The sequence below is a fragment of the Solanum stenotomum genome, chromosome 5 (assembly GCF_019186545.1).
Source record: "Solanum stenotomum isolate F172 chromosome 5, ASM1918654v1, whole genome shotgun sequence".
In the NCBI taxonomy this organism is placed as follows: Eukaryota; Viridiplantae; Streptophyta; class Magnoliopsida; order Solanales; family Solanaceae; genus Solanum; species Solanum stenotomum.
In genome coordinates this window covers 1,970,731-1,993,299 of record NC_064286.1, presented here as the reverse complement: position 1 = coordinate 1,993,299, position 22,569 = coordinate 1,970,731, and the positions used below count along the sequence as shown (strand labels likewise).

The following is a 22,569-nucleotide window of genomic DNA, read 5'->3' as shown; positions in this document are numbered from 1 at the left end:
AGGTTATGTCAATTAGAGTATTATTTTTACTTATAAAATCATCAATATTATAGTGATTGTCATGGTTTATAAGATAATCTAAGAATACACCTCAAAGAATTGAAGATAATCTTATGAAGTCAATGCTAAAACATGATTGATTCAAATTGAAGTGAATTAGACAAATTAAAAAGTACAATGTAACTACAAATTTAATTGTCTATAACTTTAAATTATAATTACATCAATTGTATTTTAAGAAAATAATAAAATTTTGAAAATATGTTCAGAATGATCGGTAAAAGATTCATAACAAACTATTAAGAAAATTTTCAAAGATCCGAACTTTGAACAATACATTTGACTATTCAAATCCCAATGGATGAAAGAATCAAATATTGCCCGCAAATTTAGTCTATAGAATACTACTCCCTCTATTCCATAGACTGAATTGTAAGACAATCTTAACAAAAATATTTAACGACATAATTTAAACCATATTTTCTACTATAAAATCATAAGTGTAATAAGTAGTATTCCCTCCGTACTATTTTATGTGAGCTAGTTTGACTCCGCACAATGTAAGAAAGAAAAAGGGAAACTTTTAAAACTTGTGGTAAAATTTAATTATAGTAGCTATAAATTATTTCATTAAGGATAAAATAGACATTTTAAATTTAAATTGTTATTTAATATAGAAATGTTCCTTTTTACGATGACTCATATAAATTTTCTAAATTGAGACAGAGGAAGTACTATCTGCTAGAAGAAAAAATTCAAACATCCATCTCGAACTTTCAAGAATTCAATTATATATATGTATGTATATATACTTACAACGATAATGGCGGTGATGGATTCGTTAACCCATCGATTTTCTTCGAGTAAATGACCAATCACTAAACAAAGACACAAAATCGCGACGAAAACCGTTATCGAAACCACCATCTCATCGCTGCTATTATTTCCAGTATCATTCACATAATCGAACAGTGCCATTTTTAAAACTCAATTCTGAATCAAATTTAACATCATTTGGGGGTTTTTCTATTTCTAAGTAATATTTTTGCTGCATGATATGTATGAATGAACGTTTTAGCTGCTAATAAGAAAACAAAAAATTTGCGGTGCTTGCTGGGGAAATTAACACGTTTGGGAAAAAGAAGACGAAATTATCATGTAACAAATACACGTGGCCATGTGTTATTCTTCTTTGTTGTACCTTAATATATTGTTTTTTTATTACTCCCTCCGTCCCTCTTTACTTGTATTACTTCATCCGTTTAAAAAAGAATGACCAAATTTAACTTAAAATAGAGTTTAAGAAAAAAAAAAAGCGTTTTAATCTTGTGATTTTAAATATACCACGTGAAAAGTTGAAGCGTTACCACAAAAGGAAAAGAGTCATTCTTTTTTAAACAGACTAAAAAGGAAACTAGATTATTCTTTTTGAATAAGAGAGAGTATATAATAAAAATAGCTATCAAACAATGTTTATTCAATTTGAAAAATCAAGAAATAATTTATTTATTTGTGTCTATTTTACCTTTGCTATTAAAATGTAACAGTGGAAAACAAGTCTCGAATTCAACCCCGAATATGGAAAAAATTATGTTAGAAGCATTACTCCTGAATGATACATACAATGCGCTATCTAAATTTAGTCGGAGCTCTAATGAAAGCTCTGGACATACGGTGGAAAACCAAAAAAAATTGAACTCATAGTACGCAAAGTTCTCAACAATGTAAAATCTGAAAGCTGACACAAGCCTTATCTTAATGTATCTGAAGAAAACATTAGTGATGTAAGATGACCCTGTCAAAATCATGTGACATCGCATTACAAAAAAGATAAGTCTGATCTTAAACTCTAATAATAGCTAAAGGATGTTCTTAATTCCCATTCTATGGAGAGTAATAACAGAGGCAATCTCATATAAAACTTATGATGAGTTACAACTCTTAAGCAGTAGCACCACTTGCACCCTTCCCTTTCTTTTTCTGTAGCTTCTTCATGTAAAACTCCAGTTCCTTACCCTCCAAGATGTAACTGCCAAAAGTTAAAATAAAAAAATGTAAGAAATGGCAGCTGCAAGAGTCAAGCATGATACTCTCTCTGTTCCAATTTATGTGATAAAGTTTGAATCGGTTTGAAATCAAAGAAAGAAAAGCTTTTGCAACTTATGGTCATAATTTTCAGACTTCTGGGATGTGTGGTCTTTTAACATTTTGTAATATTTGGGACGGTATAAGAGGTTCTCGACAACAAACTACAACATACACAATGTATTCCCACAAGTGAGGTATGGGGAGGTAACACGTAGACAGATCTTACCCCCTTACCTTTGCAAGGTGGGGAGGTTACTTCCAATAGACCCTAAAGAAGAAATTATAGTAAGGTGCAAGGACACAAGACAGCAAAATAGCAGGCTAACAAAACAAATAGCAAATGACGCAAACTGATAGATATAAACACTGAAGAAAGGAAGCTATGCAATTACCCCTGTAAGAGCTTCTCATCAAGGGTAAAATGAGAAGTTAAAGTTATATGACGCAAACTGATAGATATAAACACTGAAGAAAGGAAGCTATGCAATTACCCCTGTAAGAGCTTCTCATCAAGGGTAAAATGAGAAGTTCAAGTTATATTGTTCCCAAATTTAGAAAGCTTCCATTATTTTAGAACGAACTAGAAAGAAAATGTTCACATAATCTGGTACAGAGGAAGTATTTTATATCTTCCAAGTCCAAAGTCATAACTAATAGATTCCAAAAGATGCATAAATGTAAGATATTCAAGACCAAACATACACTGTTGTCTTATAGACTAAATTAAAATTCTAGTTAAATCATTTTTATGGTTAAGATGAAAAGTTTTTTTTCGTTAAATCATTTTTTTCATCACGGTTTATTTGGACCAGAATTGATGCAGATAGTTAAATCTATATCAACAAGGAAAAGATCATTAATTCAATGACATATGATCTTAGTTTAGCCATAAAAAAAATCAGCAAAGATGCAGCCAAAAAAAATTAAGATAATACTAGACCTCCAATTCAAAGATTTGGCAAATTCAAGTTAGCATGGCCAAGAGTTTTCATAGTTGAAAAAATGTATTATGTCATTAAATGCATAACATCAAGTCAAAATATTAGTTAGTAGCAGGTCGGTAGAGTGAAACAAAGAGACTACAGATTTAAGCTTCATAGTTTTCTACAAAGATTAAATAGAGAAGAAAACTCATACCCATCAGCACGGCCACATTGGCCAGGTCGTGATGAGATTGCCGCCAATAGACGACCACTAGCAAATTGCTCTTCAACATGTGGGTCGATCTTGCGATCCTGTTGACGCTTTTCCAGCTTTCTTTGGACATGGTTACTTTTCTTCTCCTCTGCAGCAGCCTCAGCAACCTCCTGAAAAATCAAATAGAAACCTTCACATAATGCACTGAGACTCTATGCCAACCAAACCAATAGAACACGATGCTGTAAACATATACTGAGACAAAATTCACCACAAGAGACATTGAAAAAGATTAAAAGAACAATATTCAGAAAAGAGGGGCAAAACGTCTCTATAAAATTTAACACAATCAATTGTGTATTTCAATTTGCATGAGAAACACCACATACAGTGCAAGAAACATTTGTAGCTTCACAAATACTCAAGCAAAACATCTTGCAACTAAGTGTGTGAATTAAGTCAATAAATTGTATCATAAAATAATTATCAAATAAAAAGAAGTGGAACATCATGAACAAAAGAGCCCACATAAGATGAGAAAAGCATTTGTGCAAATACCTCTCCTTCCTTCTTGGCAGCACTCTTCTTCTTGCGACCAATTTCAACACCGTAATGCTGGAGATACCACTGCTTAAATGGAGCTGCATCAACTTGCACAATAGCACTCTTCACTAGAGTTTGTGTTCTAACCAACTCATTGTTTGAGGCGTTGTAGACCACATCCAATAAACGGGTCTTCCTAGTAACAGCTTCACTACCCCAAGAGTAATTTCCAGTGTCCAACCTCAAAGCACGCCACTTCACATTGCCTCCTCGGACCCTGATCCTCCTAACAGTCTTAGCATTAGGCACCAGCTTTGTATTTGCAGACTGTCTTCCCATCTCATACCTTCACAGAGACATTAAATCAAAAGTCAACATCATAATGTACGCTCAATTGAAATCATATCTATGGACAACCCAAGATAAGAATTTGGGAAGATCTACTCTAAGGAAAAAGACAAAAACTCATTGCAATTATGTAACAAAAGCCACCTATAACTACATCCTAATAAATCTACATTTCTTCCTCTATAAAAGGTCCATATTTCATCAGACAAATGGCATTCAATAAAATAAATACACTATCCCAAATTAATTTGAATCAACTACAAAAATCCTCATGTAGCATCCATTTCAGCTATGCTCAGATCAAAAAGTATTGACATTCAATAAATCAATGGCACTCAACCACAAAATACTTTGGTCTGCTATATCAGTACACATTCCACTACATTCAGATCAATATAGTCAGACAATCAAAAAATCAATTTCACTCAAATCCCAAGTTACTCTTACTGAACCGTATGAATCTTTTGCATCCATTCCAATTGTATTCAGCTACAAAAGTAGAAAATATCCAATATATCAACTAGACCCCCTGCCAAATTATTTTGGACGAATATATCAATCTTATGTACACAAATCACTACATTCAGGTCAATATAGCATCAAAAAATCAGCATTTCTCAACCTCGAGTAAGTTTTAGGAAACTGCATAAGACCTTTGCATCAATTGCATTACATTCAGCTCCAAAATAGTAGAAAATATTCAATATATCAACTACACTCGTCACAAATAAGTTTGATCGACTATATCAATCTTATATACACAGATAACTAAATTCAGGTCAAAATAACATCAACAAATCTCATTGCTCAACCTCAACTTAGTTTAACTAAAACTATATAAAACAACACATCCATTCCATTGCATCCAGCTACAAAATAGTAGAAATATCCAATCTATCAACTACACTCATCCCGAATTAGTTTGTATCGACTATTTTGAATCTTCTGTAACATCACATTGAGATGAAAACAATAATTTCCACTTACTTTCGCTTCTTCCTCCATGCCTTCTTCTTGCCTCCAGTGGCACGTCTCTTGTGCATCGAATCACGAGAGATACCTGTCAAACACCATAGCAAATTGCTCTTTTAAGCTTATTTTTCACAATCTCACAATAATAGAAAACAAACAAACGAGATAAACGAAGTCAAAGGTAAGCTGATAGGATCGATTTCGTTACCCATGGTTGCCGGCGACGAAGTATCCTAGGGTTCCGGTGATTTTGCACTGCAACGGAGAAGGGCTCTTCAAGCGGGACGGCTAAATGAGACCCACTGGGTTTTTAAACCATCTTTTAAAACCCTAGCTGTAGTTAAAATACCAGTTTTGTCCTCCCTTTGCATTTTAGTCCTTGTTGTTTAGCCTCTAATTCAATTTCAGTCCCTCAATTTTTATTTATTCCAATTTGGTACAAATATTTGATTCAAAGGAATGATAAGAGTAGACAATATTTTACTATTTAGATTACAATTTGTTCAGAAGTATCATTAAAAATCTTATATCATCTTAAAACTTTATCTTATAATTCAATACATAATGATTATTAATCAAGTAAGTAATAACTTCGAGGGGTGGTTATAATATTGAATAGATTTCAAATACGATAGATTGAATGAATTATAGTAGAATTTTGAACTTGAATTCATAGTTTGAATCTATGATCCACCTTTGCATTGCTTATCAAATAATCAAATAACGGGAGCAATTTACTTATGAGTTCACAACTAGCATTTTTATCCTTTTATCAAGATTTCTAAATTAAGAGCTAGAGAGACTGAGCATAGCTGATGACGCAAATACTATATCTTGTTTGTATAAAAGTGATCTCACCAGATCAATATTTATTTTTTTTGTGTCAAAACTTTACTAACAAAAAAAACTATAGTAGGATCAACTAATGTTATTAAAAGTCATCACTTTATCACGTTAAGTGATAATGATGTCCAAGCCAAAGGTTTCGACTTCACGCCAAAAGATATGCGCCTCAAATAGTAGTGTTTCCAACAATGACGCGCAAAGTGAGCTTTGAATCTCAATTTTCAATTATTGGAAGATTAGTATCGGAGCATAATTGCAATTTGAAAGTTGAAATTCGACTAATATTATACCAAAATTCATATGTTGCATTTTTCATTTCTCGCTTTTCGCTTCAAGCCTGATGGATCTTATCCATTTTTTGCACCTTTTACTTTTAAAAACATGGACACCAACAAGATGGATTTGTTTGGTACATGTCAAAACCTTCAAAAATAGTGTATTTTTTTAGAATCTAAATTGTAACGATATTTGTGGAAAGTTCGAGCAATATAAAATAACAATAACATATTCAATATAGTCCTAGAAAGTGGGATAGAGTTTATACCCCACCCTTACCCAAAAGGTAGAGAGGTTATTTTTTATAGACCCTCGACTCAGGGAAAAGAACACAATCTCGAATGAGAAGTAACGGAAGTGTAAGGAACAACAAATAGTAACATGACAAAAACTACAACAAATCAATACGATAATTGAGCTACAAAGATCAACAGATAGTGTAACAAAATCAAATGACTAAAAACTATAGGAGCAATATTAAGACTACTAATATGAACGGACAACAAGATTACGTCTCGCTCTCTACTATCCTCCTACCACAATTTTTTGTCTTCCGCACCCTCCTATCCCAGCAAAATAGCAAAAAATACATAAACCTAAAAAAGCAAAGAACCATACAAGTCAAAACAAACTTCAAACATGGATTATTTGAATGAAGCACTTATGGATAAGCAATGCAAGCAAAGAGAAGGGGAAAGTCTACTTCATGTGCAATATAGTCCCATACACAAACATAAAGCTTCAAATATATTGTTTACAAAATCTGCAGTATCAAATGAATTCAGAATATTCAGTACTTATTTGATGGGATCCTAAGTTGGTATTCCCAATTGTTTCACACTAGTAAATCAAACATGACCTCACATACAATCTGAAAGAAAAGCAAATCCCAGAAAGAGAGGGGAAACTATAAGAACAAACACCAGCAACTTTGCCGGGCACTACAGTGAACAAAACGTCAAAAAAAAAAGAATATAAAAAATGACAACTCTAACGCTCAACATAGTACCAGAGGTACTGGTCTTATCGCGGGGGTGCACAAACACATCAACTACAATAGACGGTATCATGTATACCTTGCAATCTGATATACATCTTGATCGAGTGCTGAAAAAAGAGCCTATATTGATTTTACTATATTGATACTTCAAACTGTCACAAAACACCTTTAAAACTGGACAAGCGCCTCACTAGCTCTAGAGATCAGCTTTCTTATATCTGAAATATATTTATAAATATATATGTATATATATATCTATATATATTGTGAGGGGTACTATATAAACATCGACTTCCACTTCTTTCTCTTATAAGTCTGTTCTCCTAAGTATCTTCAGATATCCAAATAACGAAATCTTCTATGCTGCAATTCCTGGAAACAGTCAAAAAGAAAAGATGAGCTGTCTCAATTTCTGAATAACAAATAGCATTCTTTCAAGAATTAACTTGTGCTGGAGAAAGATAATATACATACATTGCTTTATTTTATGCATCCAACTGCAAGTTTAACCAAAATGATGGCAAACCGGTATTATATATCTCTAATTGAAGACAATCTTTTTATTTGTATATACGAGATAAAACAAGTTTTGTCGACAATCTCCATATACGAGTAAGGCTGCTTTTGCTGTCAGCTGAAAATAGTGACCCCATACCATGCAGGTAGGGGCAAAGCCAGAATTTGAAGGTTATGGGTTTGGGATTCTAGTCTTTTCAAGTTATTGGGTTCTAAATTAATAATTTGTAGTACATATTAATGAATTTCTTAAGATAAATACAAGGTTTGGACCAAAACTATTGGATTCGGCCGAACCCACAACTCTATTCTAGCTCCACTTCGGCATGCAGGATCCCATACTGCCCTCTTAGCACTAGTGTTTGTTCATTGTTGGCAAGTCTGGGTAATCCGTGACCACAAATGAGTGTCATGGCCAGGGATGGCAATGGTATCTGGAAAAGGGAGGAAAAAACGTATTTTTCTCCCCCTACCATACCTTTTTACATAAACATTATTTATGAGTGTGCACATGCGTGTGCATGAGTGTGTGTACCATGTCTCAGTGTGTGTGCATGTGTGCGCCTGCACGTACAGTTGAGGGTGGATTACAAGGTGTAGACGGCCTTTTCCCATCTACAAATATGGTCGGGGTGAAAAATAATATTCGCTCACATCACGTGTATGTGCACACACATGTATTTAGAGTGGATGAATAGTGAAGATGACCTTTTCCACACTAGACAGGTCCCTAGGCAATTTTCCCAGTTTTTTCACCACCCATCACCATAGTGACAAGGCATAAGCATCGCCTCTCGATCCAATCCATCTTTGTTTTGTCATTAATTAAGATTGGCCAGAAGTTTTGGTGTATTTTTTGGGCATAGATTGCCTCATCTGAAGAAGAACAAAATGCAAGGTTGCCAAAATCCTAAATAGACAAAAAGTCTGTCCGCCAAGGCTAGGACAAATGGGAAGAAATCACCTAGCATTTTATGTCTTCCACTCAGAAACTTTGACAATAAAGTTTTACATTTCATATATACTGAGCTCAAATTTTGAACCTAAAAGAGAGTACTAACGAAAAGAATATCCATAGACCTTTTGTTCACTACTGTGTCTATATCCTAATGTTTTTCAAGCTAGGATCTTGCCAAAGGAAAAGTCTGATTCATATTCCAAAATACGGATTCATGGTTAAATTAAGAAATGATGCAAAAAGATTTATCAAATAAATACCAAGGGAGGCAATTGGAAGTATAATGTTACCTCTATTCGGTTGTCTATTTGAAATACTATAATTTCCGATATAATCCTCAGAATCTTTAGCAGAAACATCAGCTGGATTTCCAAGACCATATTCAAATGAACCAGAACCATCTGCATCAGAAGACACGCCTTGCCAAGTTCGATCACCATACATTGAAGCACCACGGAATTGATCTCCGTAAGACCCCTCGTAAGCACCAGTTGATGCAGTAAACGATGAGGTTGTAGCAGCATTGTTTCTTCCAAGTCCTCCAGATCCCAGCCCATAATTATTTTCCCCACTCCTGAAATTTCCACCACCATATCCAGAAGAATTACCACCCGGAACGGAAACAAGAGAGCCCCAATTAGCATTGTTATTCCCAAAGACGCCATAATTTCCGCTTCCAGAGCCTACAAATGAACCTGGACCACCAGAACTTGCTGAAGCATTGAGGCCAATATTTCCCCATAAATTCCTGGTTGGGGAGCTTAGAAAAGAATCCGCTCTATTGTTGCTTGTGCTGTATCCAATAGGAGTAGTGTATCTGCTTGAATTTGCACCGAGATATGGGTTTAGTATCCGTCCATAACCAAGATTATTGCTAAAGTTGGAAGCTCCTGCAAAGGTGGGGCTCAACGCCGGGTCCAAATTGACACCCATTCCATAAGCAGGAGAAGCAAACTGAGAGAAACCGGCACGAGCACCGGCAACTGGACTAAACCTGCCATCCATCCTGACCCCATATCCTCCAACCGACGCTAGATTATAACCCTGAGCAGCATAGTTGTTGAGGAAGTTGTTGGCTCTATTGAGTCCATAGTTGTATCCCATGAAAGAGCTACGGCTAGGCGCTGGAGATAGCTCCTTTGGTACAGCACGCTTTACTTCAACCAGTTTACCATTTAGTTCATGAAAAGACTTAAACAATGTCCTATCAACTGCTTCCTCCGAATCATAAGTTATAAATCCAAACCCTCTTGGCCTCTGAGTATTATGGTCATACATCACTACGACATCTGTAATTGTACCAAACTGATCAAAGTATGTCTTAAAATCACTCTCCGTGACAGTAGATGCTAAGCCTCCTACAAATATCTTTTTTGTGCGTCCACCACCTGGAGATCCTTGAATGCTGCTATTGTTTCTATTTATTATTTGTTGATCATCCCTAGGAACAGCCTTCTTTGCCTCAACCTGAAAATCGAAGCAACTTAAAATGTAGAGATAAAAAAGGCGGTTTGGTGCATAAAGCATCCTGCATAAGCATGGTTGGGGGAAGGGCCACACCCCTTGGGGTGGGGTGTGATGTAGACAGTCTAGCCTAATGCAAGCATTAGTGGCTGCTTCCACGACTTGAACCCGTGACCTAGAGGTGACACGGAGACAACTTTACCGTTGTTCCAAAGCTTCAGAAATGGAGATGATTATCCGTTTGATAGAGTCTTTGAAGTGTATATAAACTTAATGTAAACAATAGGTCTCTATCAATTAGCTGCTGCAAAAGTGCAACAAATCATTTAGCATAAACCTTCCATTACAGCTTTCCGTGCCAGCTCACATTTAAGTAACCTATGATTATTAAACTTGTAGAACAACTATTATGGATCGATCTCAAACTAGTTGGGATCGGCTTTATGAATCTTGTATGTCCATTTCACTATAATATCTAAAGATAAAATAAATAACAACTATGCTTCAACTACAAACAAGTTGGCTCAGCTATAACAATCCTCATTGACCATGTTTCTGCATTGAAATTCATCTAAAATAAATTAGAAAGAATTAAAATGAAATATAAGAGCAACTACCGTTCGTCCATCAATCATATGCTTCTCCTTAACTACTCTTTCAGCAACAACAGGATCAACAAATACAACAAAACCAAAACCACGAGCACGGCCAGTATTACGATCCCTCATGATCACAGCTTCCACCACTTCTCCATATGAACTGAAATATTCTTTAAGACGATCCTCATCCGTGTCCCAAGAAATCCCACCTATGAATAGCTTACCAAGATCTGACTCCATCATTTCTGCAATCATAAGATCAATATCCACAAAATAAAGTTCCTCCCTCATAACAAAATCACATCTTGCACAAGCAAATGCAAAAAGTTCATACCACAAATAGACAATCACTAAGAATTTGAGCAAAATTCTTCCACTCAACATAAGAAAAAACAGTTTTTTTGCTGCAATCATAAGTTGAATATCCACAAAACTAAGTTTCACCCACATAACGAAATCACATCTAACACCATATAATACAAGAAAATCAATACTACTACTAGACAAATTCAATCACTATGAATCTGTATTAGCAAAAATGCCTGCATCTTAATCAAATTTAACATAGGTAGATAATTACCAACTTGATATAACAAAAACTTGGGAATTTAAAACACCCCATAGGTGGAAATCTTACTAACTCAGTTGGTTGGCTACCTGAACTTTCATCTTTTCGATAACAATTTGATTCCCACTTTGTAATCCCCTCCCCCATACCCCAGTTTTTTTTCCTTTTTTATAAAAAGATCCAAAAATGTGGATAAACAAAAGGATTAACAAAACAAGAAACAGACCTTATCTAGCAAATCAGGCAGACTCCAGGTGGGAATACTGATCAAACAGCAAGGGGAAAGTGTTGGATTCAATCCAAGAACATGGATCCTTGTACCATCAATCAAAAAACAATCCAATGTATCTGAAAACATCAAAATTCCAACAGATCAGAAGCTCAACAACAAAAAATCAAAAGAAAATAAAAAAAATAGAGACAAATCAAAAATATCTTCTCATACCATTTGTAAAGATTGAACATTTTTTTCAAGAAAAAACCCAAATTGGGGAAATGGTAGAAATTATAACCAGAGATCTAAAGAGGAGTATATAGCTATATAGTTATTATTATTAATATTTTAGGAATAAGATGAAAACAGAGGATGTGAGTGCTCATCCTCTACCTCTCTTCCCAAATGTCCCTCTCTTCTTTTTATTCACTTTTTTTAAATATGTATATGATACATAAATAAATATTGAAGGGAATTGAAATTTTTTAATCTATTATCGAGGTGTTTGGCTAAGTTTATAAGCTGATCAAATTAGATGTATTTTTTAAAAAAGTTTATTCGTGTTCGATATATGTCAAAAGTATTTTATATGTAATGATGGATTTACTCTTTCGTGAATTAAAACGTGACGAATAAAAATAAATCAAAGGAGTAGTACATATATCGTGTGTGTTCACAAGAAAATTAACCAAGTTTTGTTTATATTGTGTATTCACTTATTATTGTATATTAAGTTGAAATCATTGTACAAATTCATAACTTCAAATCTTAAATTTTATCGTAAGTTAAAATTAATCTCAATTTATGATTTTACCATTGATAAGCATCTTCCATCTAACAAAAACTGTTAAAATTTTGAGAAAAAATAAAGACTTTCGAAAATTTGTCGTCTAAAACAATCCAAAGAAATTTATTTAGTTATAAATCATTTCATTAAATGATAAAATGAGAAGTTTATAATCAAATTGATATTAATTATTCTAGTGATATCCTCTTAAAAATATTTTCCAATAACATACTTACTGTAATTTCACAAATAAAATCTAAAAAAAGTAAGATGTATAACTTTATTCCAATTTTGACGAGATACACAATTTTCTTTTATAAGACTTAAAATATAAATTTTTAACACTTAATTTTTATCAACTATTTTAAAGTGAAAAAAATGAAATAAATAAATAAGACAAGTAGATGGAGGTAGCGGTCCGTGAATGAGATTACGTGCGTATATGTCTGTTTTTATGTACAATTGGTTGTGGCAAATCGTGGAAATACTAGGTGGGGGCGCCTACCTATATTATTATTTATTACATAACATATGGCCAACTTGTCTATATGTATTCTACTTATATATAAGAGAAAGTTTATGATGAGACATTTAATACATAATATAATAAATTATTTTTTCTACTATATAATATATATAATATATATTTATTTTCTAAGGGAGTTTATATAATATATAATATAATATATACATAAACTCTCTTTTATTATATAGTAGAAAATAAATATAATATATATATAACATAATATTATATATAATAATATAATATAATAAATCATTTATAAATGACTTAAAATATTTAATATTTAAAATTCTACCATAAAATAGGTTGACTCTCAAAATTCTATCCGGGTCACATATATTGAGACAGAAAAAATAACGTATATCATTTTCAAATTACCAAAAAAATATTAAAAATAATAATAATTAACAACTTAAAATATCTGGAAGACATTTTAAAAGGGTTAATTTTGTAATTTTATCCATATCACATAAATTAGGAAGTTATTTGAAAGTTACATAAAAATATTATAAATCACAATAATTAATAACTTTAAATTTTTTTTTAAAAAAAGTGCAAATTTGGATGACTCTTCAAATTTCATTTGTGTCACATAAATTGAGACAACAAAAATAGCATATATTGCGTCCATTTTAATTTATTTGTCTTAATTTTTTTTTATATTTACAAATTGCGTAAAAATACTATAAATCATGATAATTGACAACATGAAATATGTTTTGAAAAAAATACAAAAATTGCACTGATTCTTGAAGTTAATCTATCGTAAAAATACTATAAATCATGATAATTGACAACATGAAATATTTTTAAAAAATATACATATAAAAAATTTCGATTGATTCTTGAAATTAATCTATCGTTAAAATTTATGTATAAAATACAATAAATCGTGATAATTGACAACTTAAAATATTTATTAAAAATGCACAAAAAAAGAAATTGACCGATTCTTAAAATTAATCTATCAATGTCACATAAAATGAGACAAAAGTAATAATATGTATTATTTAATGTCAAATTACTGAAAACTACGTAAAATGTATTGTAAATCTTAACAATTAACAACATTTGATTAACTCTTGAAATTTTATCTATGCTACATACATTGAGACAAGTGGAGTAATATATATTAAGTATTTACAAATTACGTAAAAATATTATAAATTACATTATTAACAACTTAAAATATTTAAAAATCATATTAAATTTAAATAACTCACTATATTTTATCTGTGACACATACGTTAGGACAAAAAATAATAGTTATTGGGCCCGTGCGTAAGAGAGTTTATGCCCAAGTATAATATATAATATTCAATGACTCTCCAAATTTCATTTGTGTCACATAAATTGAGACAACAAAAATAACATATATTGGGTCCATTTTAATTTATTTGTCTTATTTTTTAAAATTTTTTATATTTAAAAATTGCCTAAAAATACTATAAATCATGATAATTGACAACATAAAATATGTTTTGAAAAAGATACAAAAAATTCCATTGATTCTTGAAGTTAATCTATCGTAAAAATACTATAAATCATGATAATTGACAACATAAAATATTTCAAAAATAAATACATTTAAAAAAATTCGATTGATTCTTGAAATTAATCTATCGTTAAAAATTATGTATAAAATACAATAAATCCTGATAATTGACAACTTAAAATATTTATTAAAAAAACAGAAAAAAAATTGATTGATTCTTAAAATTAAATCGTGATAATTGATAACATAAAATTGTTCAAAAATGTTGTATGTAGGTAGTCTTATTGTGCCTTGAATAGCGTCAAAGAAAGTACAGGTTTGTGATAAAAAAACTTATTCCTTTATCCAAGCAAACAATCGCTTCAAAAACTTCGTTATTAGCCCCAAAACATATCATTTATGTTATTGGGCCCGTGCATAGCACGAGCAACAAAATCTAGTATATATATAAAATATAGAATGATATATTTAAAGTATAAAGACAAATAATTTTCACCGGTGTGAGATGAGGTGGTTGAAATTTCTCCACTAAGATATTGTGTTCAATCCTCGTCAATTGGGATTAGAAGCTAGAAGCAGATTTAGAGGGTTGATTACAGTTTTACATGTATATTCTTCAACATATATGTATACACATAGATTAAGTAAAAAAAATTACTTGATTCACATGAATCTATAACCAACCTGCTAAATTCACCCCTAGCCAGAGGTGAACTCAGGATTTGAAGACGATGGGTGCACTATCAAAGACTAAAGCACCTTAGCTAAAGCATGTCTCCTAATACCCATTTTTGTGATAATTTTATTAAAATATAAATATGAATAAAATAATTCGCTTATGCAAAGTTTGATTTGGGGAGTGATGGCTTTAAACTTTACTTCGCACCATGAACACAACGTTGCAAAGCGTTTAAACCAGTGCACCCATTCAACTTTACTGCCTTGAAGACGCCTAATAAAATATATGTTATATCTCAAGGTATATATACATATATATACGTAACATTTTTTGAAGTTAACGGGTGCACGTGCACCCTCAAATGAGAATGTGGGTCCGCCTCTGCCCCTAGCACCTAATTCTGTTATGATGAAGGTTGAACCACGAGATTAATTAGTGGAGAGATTTCAACTACCTCACCATCAAAATTGTTCGTCTTTGTACTTTATATATGTTATCATTCTACATTACTATATAGACAAGTTGGTCATATCTTATGTAATAATACAAGTTTGGCTATATATATACACACGTAACTGGTCGTAGGCGAATTTAAAGAATTGGAATCTTCTCGCGAAGTTTCAATTAGTCAAGTTCAAAGCTTTGTATAAATGTAATCGATCTCGGACGATAAATGATTAGAATCTCTTTACGGGGTTTCAAATAGTCCAATTCAACCCTTATTAGGATTGAACTAGGGGTCAAGGACGGATTTAAAAGATTGATTATTGATTTATAGTTTTTAATTAGATCGTGTTTATATAAATTAATTTTTTTATATATATTTAATTGTAAACTCAATTATTATTATACTATTAATTTAAGGTATAAGTAGCATCAATTTTAAATTCTTTGTGCTCATATGAGTCATATCTTTAGGAAAATAGCGAACCTTTCCTAACTAATAAACAAAAAAAAGACAAACAAAGTTTTGTTTGTATATTTGTTTAAGCAAAAGATAATCAAAGTTTATGTAAAAAAAATCGTAATATTTCTGGACCACATTTAATAAAGTGGGAGAATAATTTATTTAACAAAGTGGGAGAATATATTTGTAAGGCGTTCATTTTTCACATTTGTGTTTTTGCTAATTAATATTTCTCTTTTTTTTTTTAATTCAGTGTTCAATATTTATATTGAGCCCAAGTTAAATTTAAATTCGTATAGAAAAAAGATAATCAGATAGTTATCGACTTATCGTAATCGAATTTTCATACTTTATTCTTCATCCATGCATGTTTATTGCTTATTCAAGTAAAAAATAAATAATAATGTCAACCACAACAACAATAATAATTGTAGTGGTACAGGTCAATGCCTATTTTTATGTAGAAGACTTTGGAGTAATTTGCAGGCCTTTCATGATTATTTATTTTTTTAAAATAATTATAATATCATAATTTACAACAGCACCATCTATGTTGATAATTGTGGTATAATTTTGATATTTAATTTTTTAAAATTATTATATCATTATCATATTAATTTAAATTTGATATAATTCGATATTTTGAAGTTTGATTTCAATATTTTGTAGTATGGTAGGTACCATACCAATTAATTATACCAAATACCGTTTTTAGTGTCTAGTAACTCCTTTTTCATATTGAACTTTAAATCAAAGAACTTATGTGCCATTTATTTTTAGTAAAACATAAAACACTAATTTGAATAATTTTATGATATTGTCTCTAGATATGAAGAGAGAATGATTCTTATCTTTTTTCTATTTGAATATGGATAATTTATATATATTTGAACATAATTATATACAATTCAAATAAAAAATAGTCCTTGATATTCATCGAGTCTTTTATAGGTTAGTATCTAACTTTCAAGTCAATATAAAAAATTGTGTTGGATGGATAAGATTCATCTACCATTAATCAGACGTTTCAAGTTTGAATTATGAGTATAGAAAAAAATTCTTATAAAGAGTGATTTTCTATTAAATAAGTTTTACTTGGCATAAATTCAAATTAATTAAAGCTCCGATACAAATATCAAACATCCAAAAAAAATGGAAAAAATAAATCCCAACTCTCTTTTGCTTTTATTTTTCATTTGGTACCTTACTTTCTCAATGTCATGTGGACCCACTATGAATCATTAAACTATAAAAAGAAAGCCTTGGACTAGTGTATGTTTCCAAGGGTTGTGAGGTCTAGTACCAAATTCATATATAGGAGTAAATTGCTAAAGAAATAGGTACACACCTAGAAACAAATTAATGTCAAATTTGAAAAATATGATAAAAGAAGAGTTACATTTTTCTTAGTGAAAATTCTCGTTCTGTTTCTGTAGGTTCACGTGTTAAGGCTTCACTAAAAATGCTTTTTTTTTCAAAATAGAGATTTATGATTCTTTTTCAATCAAGGTACGGATTCATTACGAGTACGCAAACTACATATATAGAAGACAATTATATATTCTTTAAATTAGTGTTTTTAAGAATGAACACGTAACTCAAAGGTGGATCTAAGGGATCGATTCTTACCTAGACATGTGAATACTTGTATATAAATTCGCTTAATATTAACTTACAATTATTTTAAAAATTTATAAACTTTAAATCTCGAAGCCTTGTATTTCTTTTTGTACTATTTCAACCCTACTTGTAGACAAGAAGTCCAAAGCATGGCTAAACATGAAATTTGCACCATCACTGAATCACATGTCTATAGTTTAAAGCATAGGTGTTTTGGACAAATTGAGCAAAAACATATCATAATTATTTAGTAATATCTTGAAGTGATTCGCCACTAACACATACCTGTAGTTTACAGCATGATTTGGGTGTGTGTGTGTGGAGGGGGGGGGGGGGGGGGGNGGGGGGGGCTATTTTGTATCAATTAAGTAAAAAATGAATCATACATATATAGCGATATTTTGAAAACGGGCAAAAAACTTACGTATACATATTAAGTACCATAATTACGACATAAATAACTTAAAAAAACGAAAATTTATTAATTTGTTATGTATGTAATTTAAAAACTATGTATGTAATTTAAAAGCTATGTATGTAATTAAATAGAAGTACATTGATATTTTGTTAATTAAAGTTTTAAGTAGTATTCTTTTGTAATTTGCACATTATTTTAATACATTGAATTGACCAGGCTGATTGATGAGATTGACTTTGAATATGTTTTGATCTAAGATAGGTAGATATGTTGATTATGATATTGAAGGAGTAACATATGATGCAAACACAAAATATAAAGGCTTAATTACTACTATTGCTTCCCAATTAGGTGTTGACACAACAATATTTCATTTAGAACCAAAATATGTCGTGAGTGGACCATCTCCACCAATGAAGATTCATAACGATATGGGTTATTATAAGGAAACAACCAGGCAAACCACCAAGTAACGACCATAAGAAGGGATTTAACGAAGGAAAAATACAAGAGGAGTAAAGTCACTTGTAGTAAATGTAGTACATCATGACATAATAAAAAGACTTACCCCAAATTTGCTTATCAGAATTAACATTGTTGTATTTCAATTATTATTGTTGATGTTTTCTTCTAACAATTCTGAATTTTTTTAAGACTGATAAGTGCACTTTTCTCTAATTTGGTTACTCTTGATTAGTTTATTTGTATTATTGATGATTTAATTGACATATCTTTGATATTCTCATGTTTGACATACATTGTTGCGTTCTAGGTGACTTAGATAAATGCAACATGTTCAAAAAATTTGTGTTGTTACTAATGAGTGAATGTTAGTGTAACATACAAAAAAAATGTAGCACAATTGGTGTGCTTATTGTGAAATAACACAAATACTGATACAAATTGAATTGAAAACATTACTTAGAGTAAATATTTTTTTTGTTTGGAACCAAAATTAATGCACATCATTAACGTAAATTTTTTGGTATAATTTTGGAGTAGTACTGAAAAATGTTAACAAAAATGGATGTAAATAATGGCTATCACATACCGATTTGGTGTACTTGTGATGAAATAGGCACAAGTATTGATAATAAATGAGGGGTATATACTAGATGATATTGTGGTATAATATACCGATTTGAAACATTGAATACACTTAAAGCTAGTTAAAGTGAAAAGTTTGATTTATATTAGACAACATTAACGTAAGAAATTATGTATAATAATGATAAAAATGTTAAAAATAATGGTTGCATTATTGGTATATATAGTTGTGTAAACAAAAATAATAGTAAACATTGGTGTATACAATGACTGATATTCTGGTAATTTATACCTACATGAAACATTGAATATGAAACCACTACTTAAAGTAAATGATTCTGTTTTGAATGAAATGTTGGTATTATATGCCCACATCATACATTGAATCTTTTAAATATTACTTGCGTTAAAACATGTAATAATGTTGGTATACAGTGTCTGACACGTTGGTATTATATACCAATCTCACACATAGTTATATTATATACCAAAAACACACATTTTTGTTGAAATGTTCTTTTAAAAACTATGTATGTAATTAAATAGAAGTACATTGATATTTTATTAATTAAAGTCTTAAGTAGTATAGTTTTATAATTTGCATTTTAAAAACATATCTTAAACACATCCTAAAGCGTTTATGCTATAATCTCGAATTCAAACTCGGAAAAGGGCAATGATTCATTCTTAAGTCCACAGTGACCATGTGCTATTTCAACCCTACTTATAAACATGCAGGCCAAAACTTGTGTAAAATATGAAATTTGTACAAAGGGGGCAATTTGACAAAAACATTAGACAGACATGATCACCTGCTTTGTCTCCTCATGCTTTCCAAAAACTAAAACTAGCTAGAGGCAGCTGGCAAAAATAATCTTTACTAGGCAGCTATAATTCATATTGTCTGGCACTTTTTTTTGTGTGTGTTTGTTACCTTTTACTTTGGTTATCATAGTATTTGCCATATTTTCTTTTCATAAAGTTTTTTTTATATAAGTTATTTCGGTCGAGGGTCCATCAAAAACTTCTTTCTTTCAAACCTTTCTTCTGAAAGGAAGAATTTGACAAGGTGCATAGCGGTAAGACTAGTGGTAGAACCAAAAATTTGACGAAGGAGTTCAGAAAAAGTAAACACATGAAAAAGTTAAAGAGATTCAATATTGATCTACTATATATTCATAAAAAATAATTCATTTTGAATATATAGTGTAATCTTTTGTCAAACTTGCTCCCACCTAGTTCAGTGCGCCCTAGGGTGAGACCATGTTACCCTCCTCAGACCTACTTATGAAATTATATTGAATATATTATTGTCGTGTGTGAAAATAATGATGGAGTTTTTGTTGAAATGGAGATAATAATTAAGTAAATTGTACATCAAATCCTTCACAACATTGAAGCAAAAGGGGATACAAAGTTCATGTGCATCGACTACTAAAAAGAAAAACGACCTAGTATTCTGCCTTTAAGAATTCCCTTTATTCACTTTTTGTATCGGAGGGAGAAATTTCATCAAAAAGATTTGAAAATGGTATATTAGATCGATGTTCGAAGTGTAATTAGGACCAATTTAACAAAGTTTCATATTTCAATTGAACGTGGTATATTAGAACAATGTCAAAAGTTTACTCGCACCTAATTTCAACTTTAAAGCAACAGTTTTACATGATATGTGATAAATTAATTATTTATTCTCATTGATAAATTTTTGTGAGTCCTTTTGGTAAAATAGGTGCTCGTAATAACCATTCTTCTTGATTCATAACTCCTTGTTTTCCCCTTAAAGATAATAATTTCGAAATAAATTTAAAATTAACTTTATTTCATATTTAATGACTATTAATCTTCTTATTACAAGTTAAAAGGACATATAAAAGTTATTATATCTCATTTATTTAGACCAATTTTAAATTGTTTTTGACTTCAATTTTACTTAACCACAATTTTAAGCACAAGTATGATATATCTTGCAAAAAACATGCTTTGTTTAGGGATTGAAATTGAACCCCAAACCTCAAACAACAAAATCCACCCGCAAACAAACACATCAACAAATAATTTTGTCAAATAGGGTCATTTTGTTTAATATTTCTCTTTCTACATAGTATTAATTAATATATACACTTCGTAAAATTTACTTAAGATCACTTTAAAGTAACAATTTTATTCAGAATAATCATATATCAGGCCCGCCTACGTGGCGCCACCACAAATCAGAATTCTTTTTTAATTTATTTATTTCTAAAACTATCCTTCCCCTTTCATAAAAAGTTGACACATTTATGAAAAATTGTGACTTTAATGAAAAGTTGCAACTTTATGAAAAATTGTGACTTTTATGAAAAATTGTGACTTTTACGAAAAATTGTGATTTTTATGAAAAATTACAACTTTAATGAAGAGTTGCTACTTTTATGAAAAATTGTGACTTTTATGAAAAATTGTGACTTTTACGAAAAGTTATGATTTTTATGAAAAATTGCAACTTTAATGATGTGTTGCGACTTTTATGAAAAATTGTGACTTTTATAAAAGATGGTAACCCTTCTGAAGGGTTATAACTTTTTCAAATAGTTGTAACCTTTCCGATAAGACACAATAAATATTTGTTCACACTATCTTTTGTTGTTTATAAATAGAAGAATTTCCTTTCATTTAAAAACAACGATAATTCTGAGTGATTTGCTGACACCATTGTTTATGTTACAGATCAGCAAGGACCACTACGGGAGGTCAAACCAAGGATGCCTGATATGTATTTTTAAAGTCGTTAATTTATATTTATGTTATTAAAGATAAATGATAAGATGTAATAATTTTCATTTGTAAAATAATATAGTGTTTTAATTTTAATGATCGATATATTGTAAATATTATTTTATAAATTCCGTAATATTAAATTCCCGACAAAACACAAATAATTTTACTAGCATATGCATATCTCAATTACTTCATCAAATACTTGTTATTTTCAACAAGCATCCAAACTACTATTAACATAATAAATAGTTTCAAAAAGTCTTGCAAATATATAAAACACCAAACGATAAAACTTTAATATAACTGGTTTTAAAATATAAAATTATTGAAACAAAGGATTTAGAAGTAATTGGGATCAGACTGACGTGCAAAATTTATTCAGCAAAGCACAGATAAACTGTCCCTCTGATATATCGATATAGTCTCATCATTTCCCAACTACTTTCTTCAATTAAAAGTCTCTAACGACTTCACACGATACAAATCTAAATTAATCAAATCAATAAATCTCATGTATCAAATAAATGTAATACCAATGGGGCATGACCAATGCAACACAGATCATGCTAAAAAGCATGACACAAATTTGAATTAATCAAATCAATAAAATTGTAAATATCAAATAAATGTAATACGAGGGGAGACGTAACCAAATAAATAAAATAAAAAAAACTCATGATAAGAAGTGCTATTAGACCTACGCAACATGGATCATGATAAAGACGAAACATGATACAAATCTAAATTAATCAAATCAATATGATGGACGGAAATACTCCAAAGTACGCAATACGAATTTAAATT

General features: G+C 30.8%; 2 protein-coding genes and 1 non-coding gene across 4 annotated transcripts; all 3 read right to left on the bottom strand.

The window, feature by feature from the left end:
• Nucleotides 1-1,763: 1,763 nt before the first annotated feature.
• LOC125865056 (40S ribosomal protein S8-like) lies at nucleotides 1,764-5,405 on the bottom strand. The gene is made up of 5 exons (XM_049545221.1): nucleotides 5,297-5,405; nucleotides 5,104-5,176; nucleotides 3,784-4,114; nucleotides 3,226-3,395; nucleotides 1,764-2,029 (listed from the first exon to the last, which is right to left on the bottom strand). Exons 1-5 carry the CDS (start codon nucleotides 5,298-5,300, stop codon nucleotides 1,942-1,944), a joined length of 666 nt encoding a protein of 221 aa, XP_049401178.1. The 5' UTR covers nucleotides 5,301-5,405; the 3' UTR covers nucleotides 1,764-1,941.
• Nucleotides 5,406-6,913: 1,508 nt separating this feature from the next.
• On the bottom strand, nucleotides 6,914-11,935 carry LOC125864835 (heterogeneous nuclear ribonucleoprotein 1-like). 2 transcript variants are annotated; one of them, XM_049544919.1, is made up of 5 exons: nucleotides 11,761-11,935; nucleotides 11,542-11,663; nucleotides 10,766-10,992; nucleotides 8,975-10,151; nucleotides 6,914-7,582 (listed from the first exon to the last, which is right to left on the bottom strand). In XM_049544919.1, exons 3-5 carry the CDS (start codon nucleotides 10,988-10,990, stop codon nucleotides 7,569-7,571), a joined length of 1,416 nt encoding a protein of 471 aa, XP_049400876.1. In that variant the 5' UTR covers nucleotides 10,991-10,992; nucleotides 11,542-11,663; nucleotides 11,761-11,935; the 3' UTR covers nucleotides 6,914-7,568. The 2 variants fall into 2 exon arrangements, with proteins under 2 accessions (XP_049400876.1, XP_049400877.1); XM_049544920.1 differs by lacking the exon at nucleotides 11,542-11,663.
• A 10,178-nt stretch (nucleotides 11,936-22,113) lies between these two features.
• Nucleotides 22,114-22,204, bottom strand: LOC125866483 (small nucleolar RNA Z122). The gene has a single exon (XR_007446538.1). It is a non-coding gene; the product is annotated as a small nucleolar RNA Z122 (small nucleolar RNA).
• Between the last annotated feature and the right edge of the window lie 365 nt (nucleotides 22,205-22,569).

Coding starts and splice junctions, on each gene's coding strand:
- LOC125865056 (XM_049545221.1), bottom strand. Junction 4,115..5,103: donor GCATGGAGGAAGAAGCGAAA/GTAAGTGGAAAT, acceptor GTCTCTGTGAAG/GTATGAGATGGGAAGACAGT. Junction 3,396..3,783: donor CTGCCAAGAAGGAAGGAGAG/GTATTTGCACAA, acceptor TTGATTTTTCAG/GAGGTTGCTGAGGCTGCTGC.
- LOC125864835 (XM_049544919.1), bottom strand. CDS start 10,990: ATGATGGAGTCAGATCTTGGTAAGCTATTCATAGGTGGGATTTCTTGG. Junction 10,152..10,765: donor ATATGATTGATGGACGAACG/GTAGTTGCTCTT, acceptor TTCGATTTTCAG/GTTGAGGCAAAGAAGGCTGT.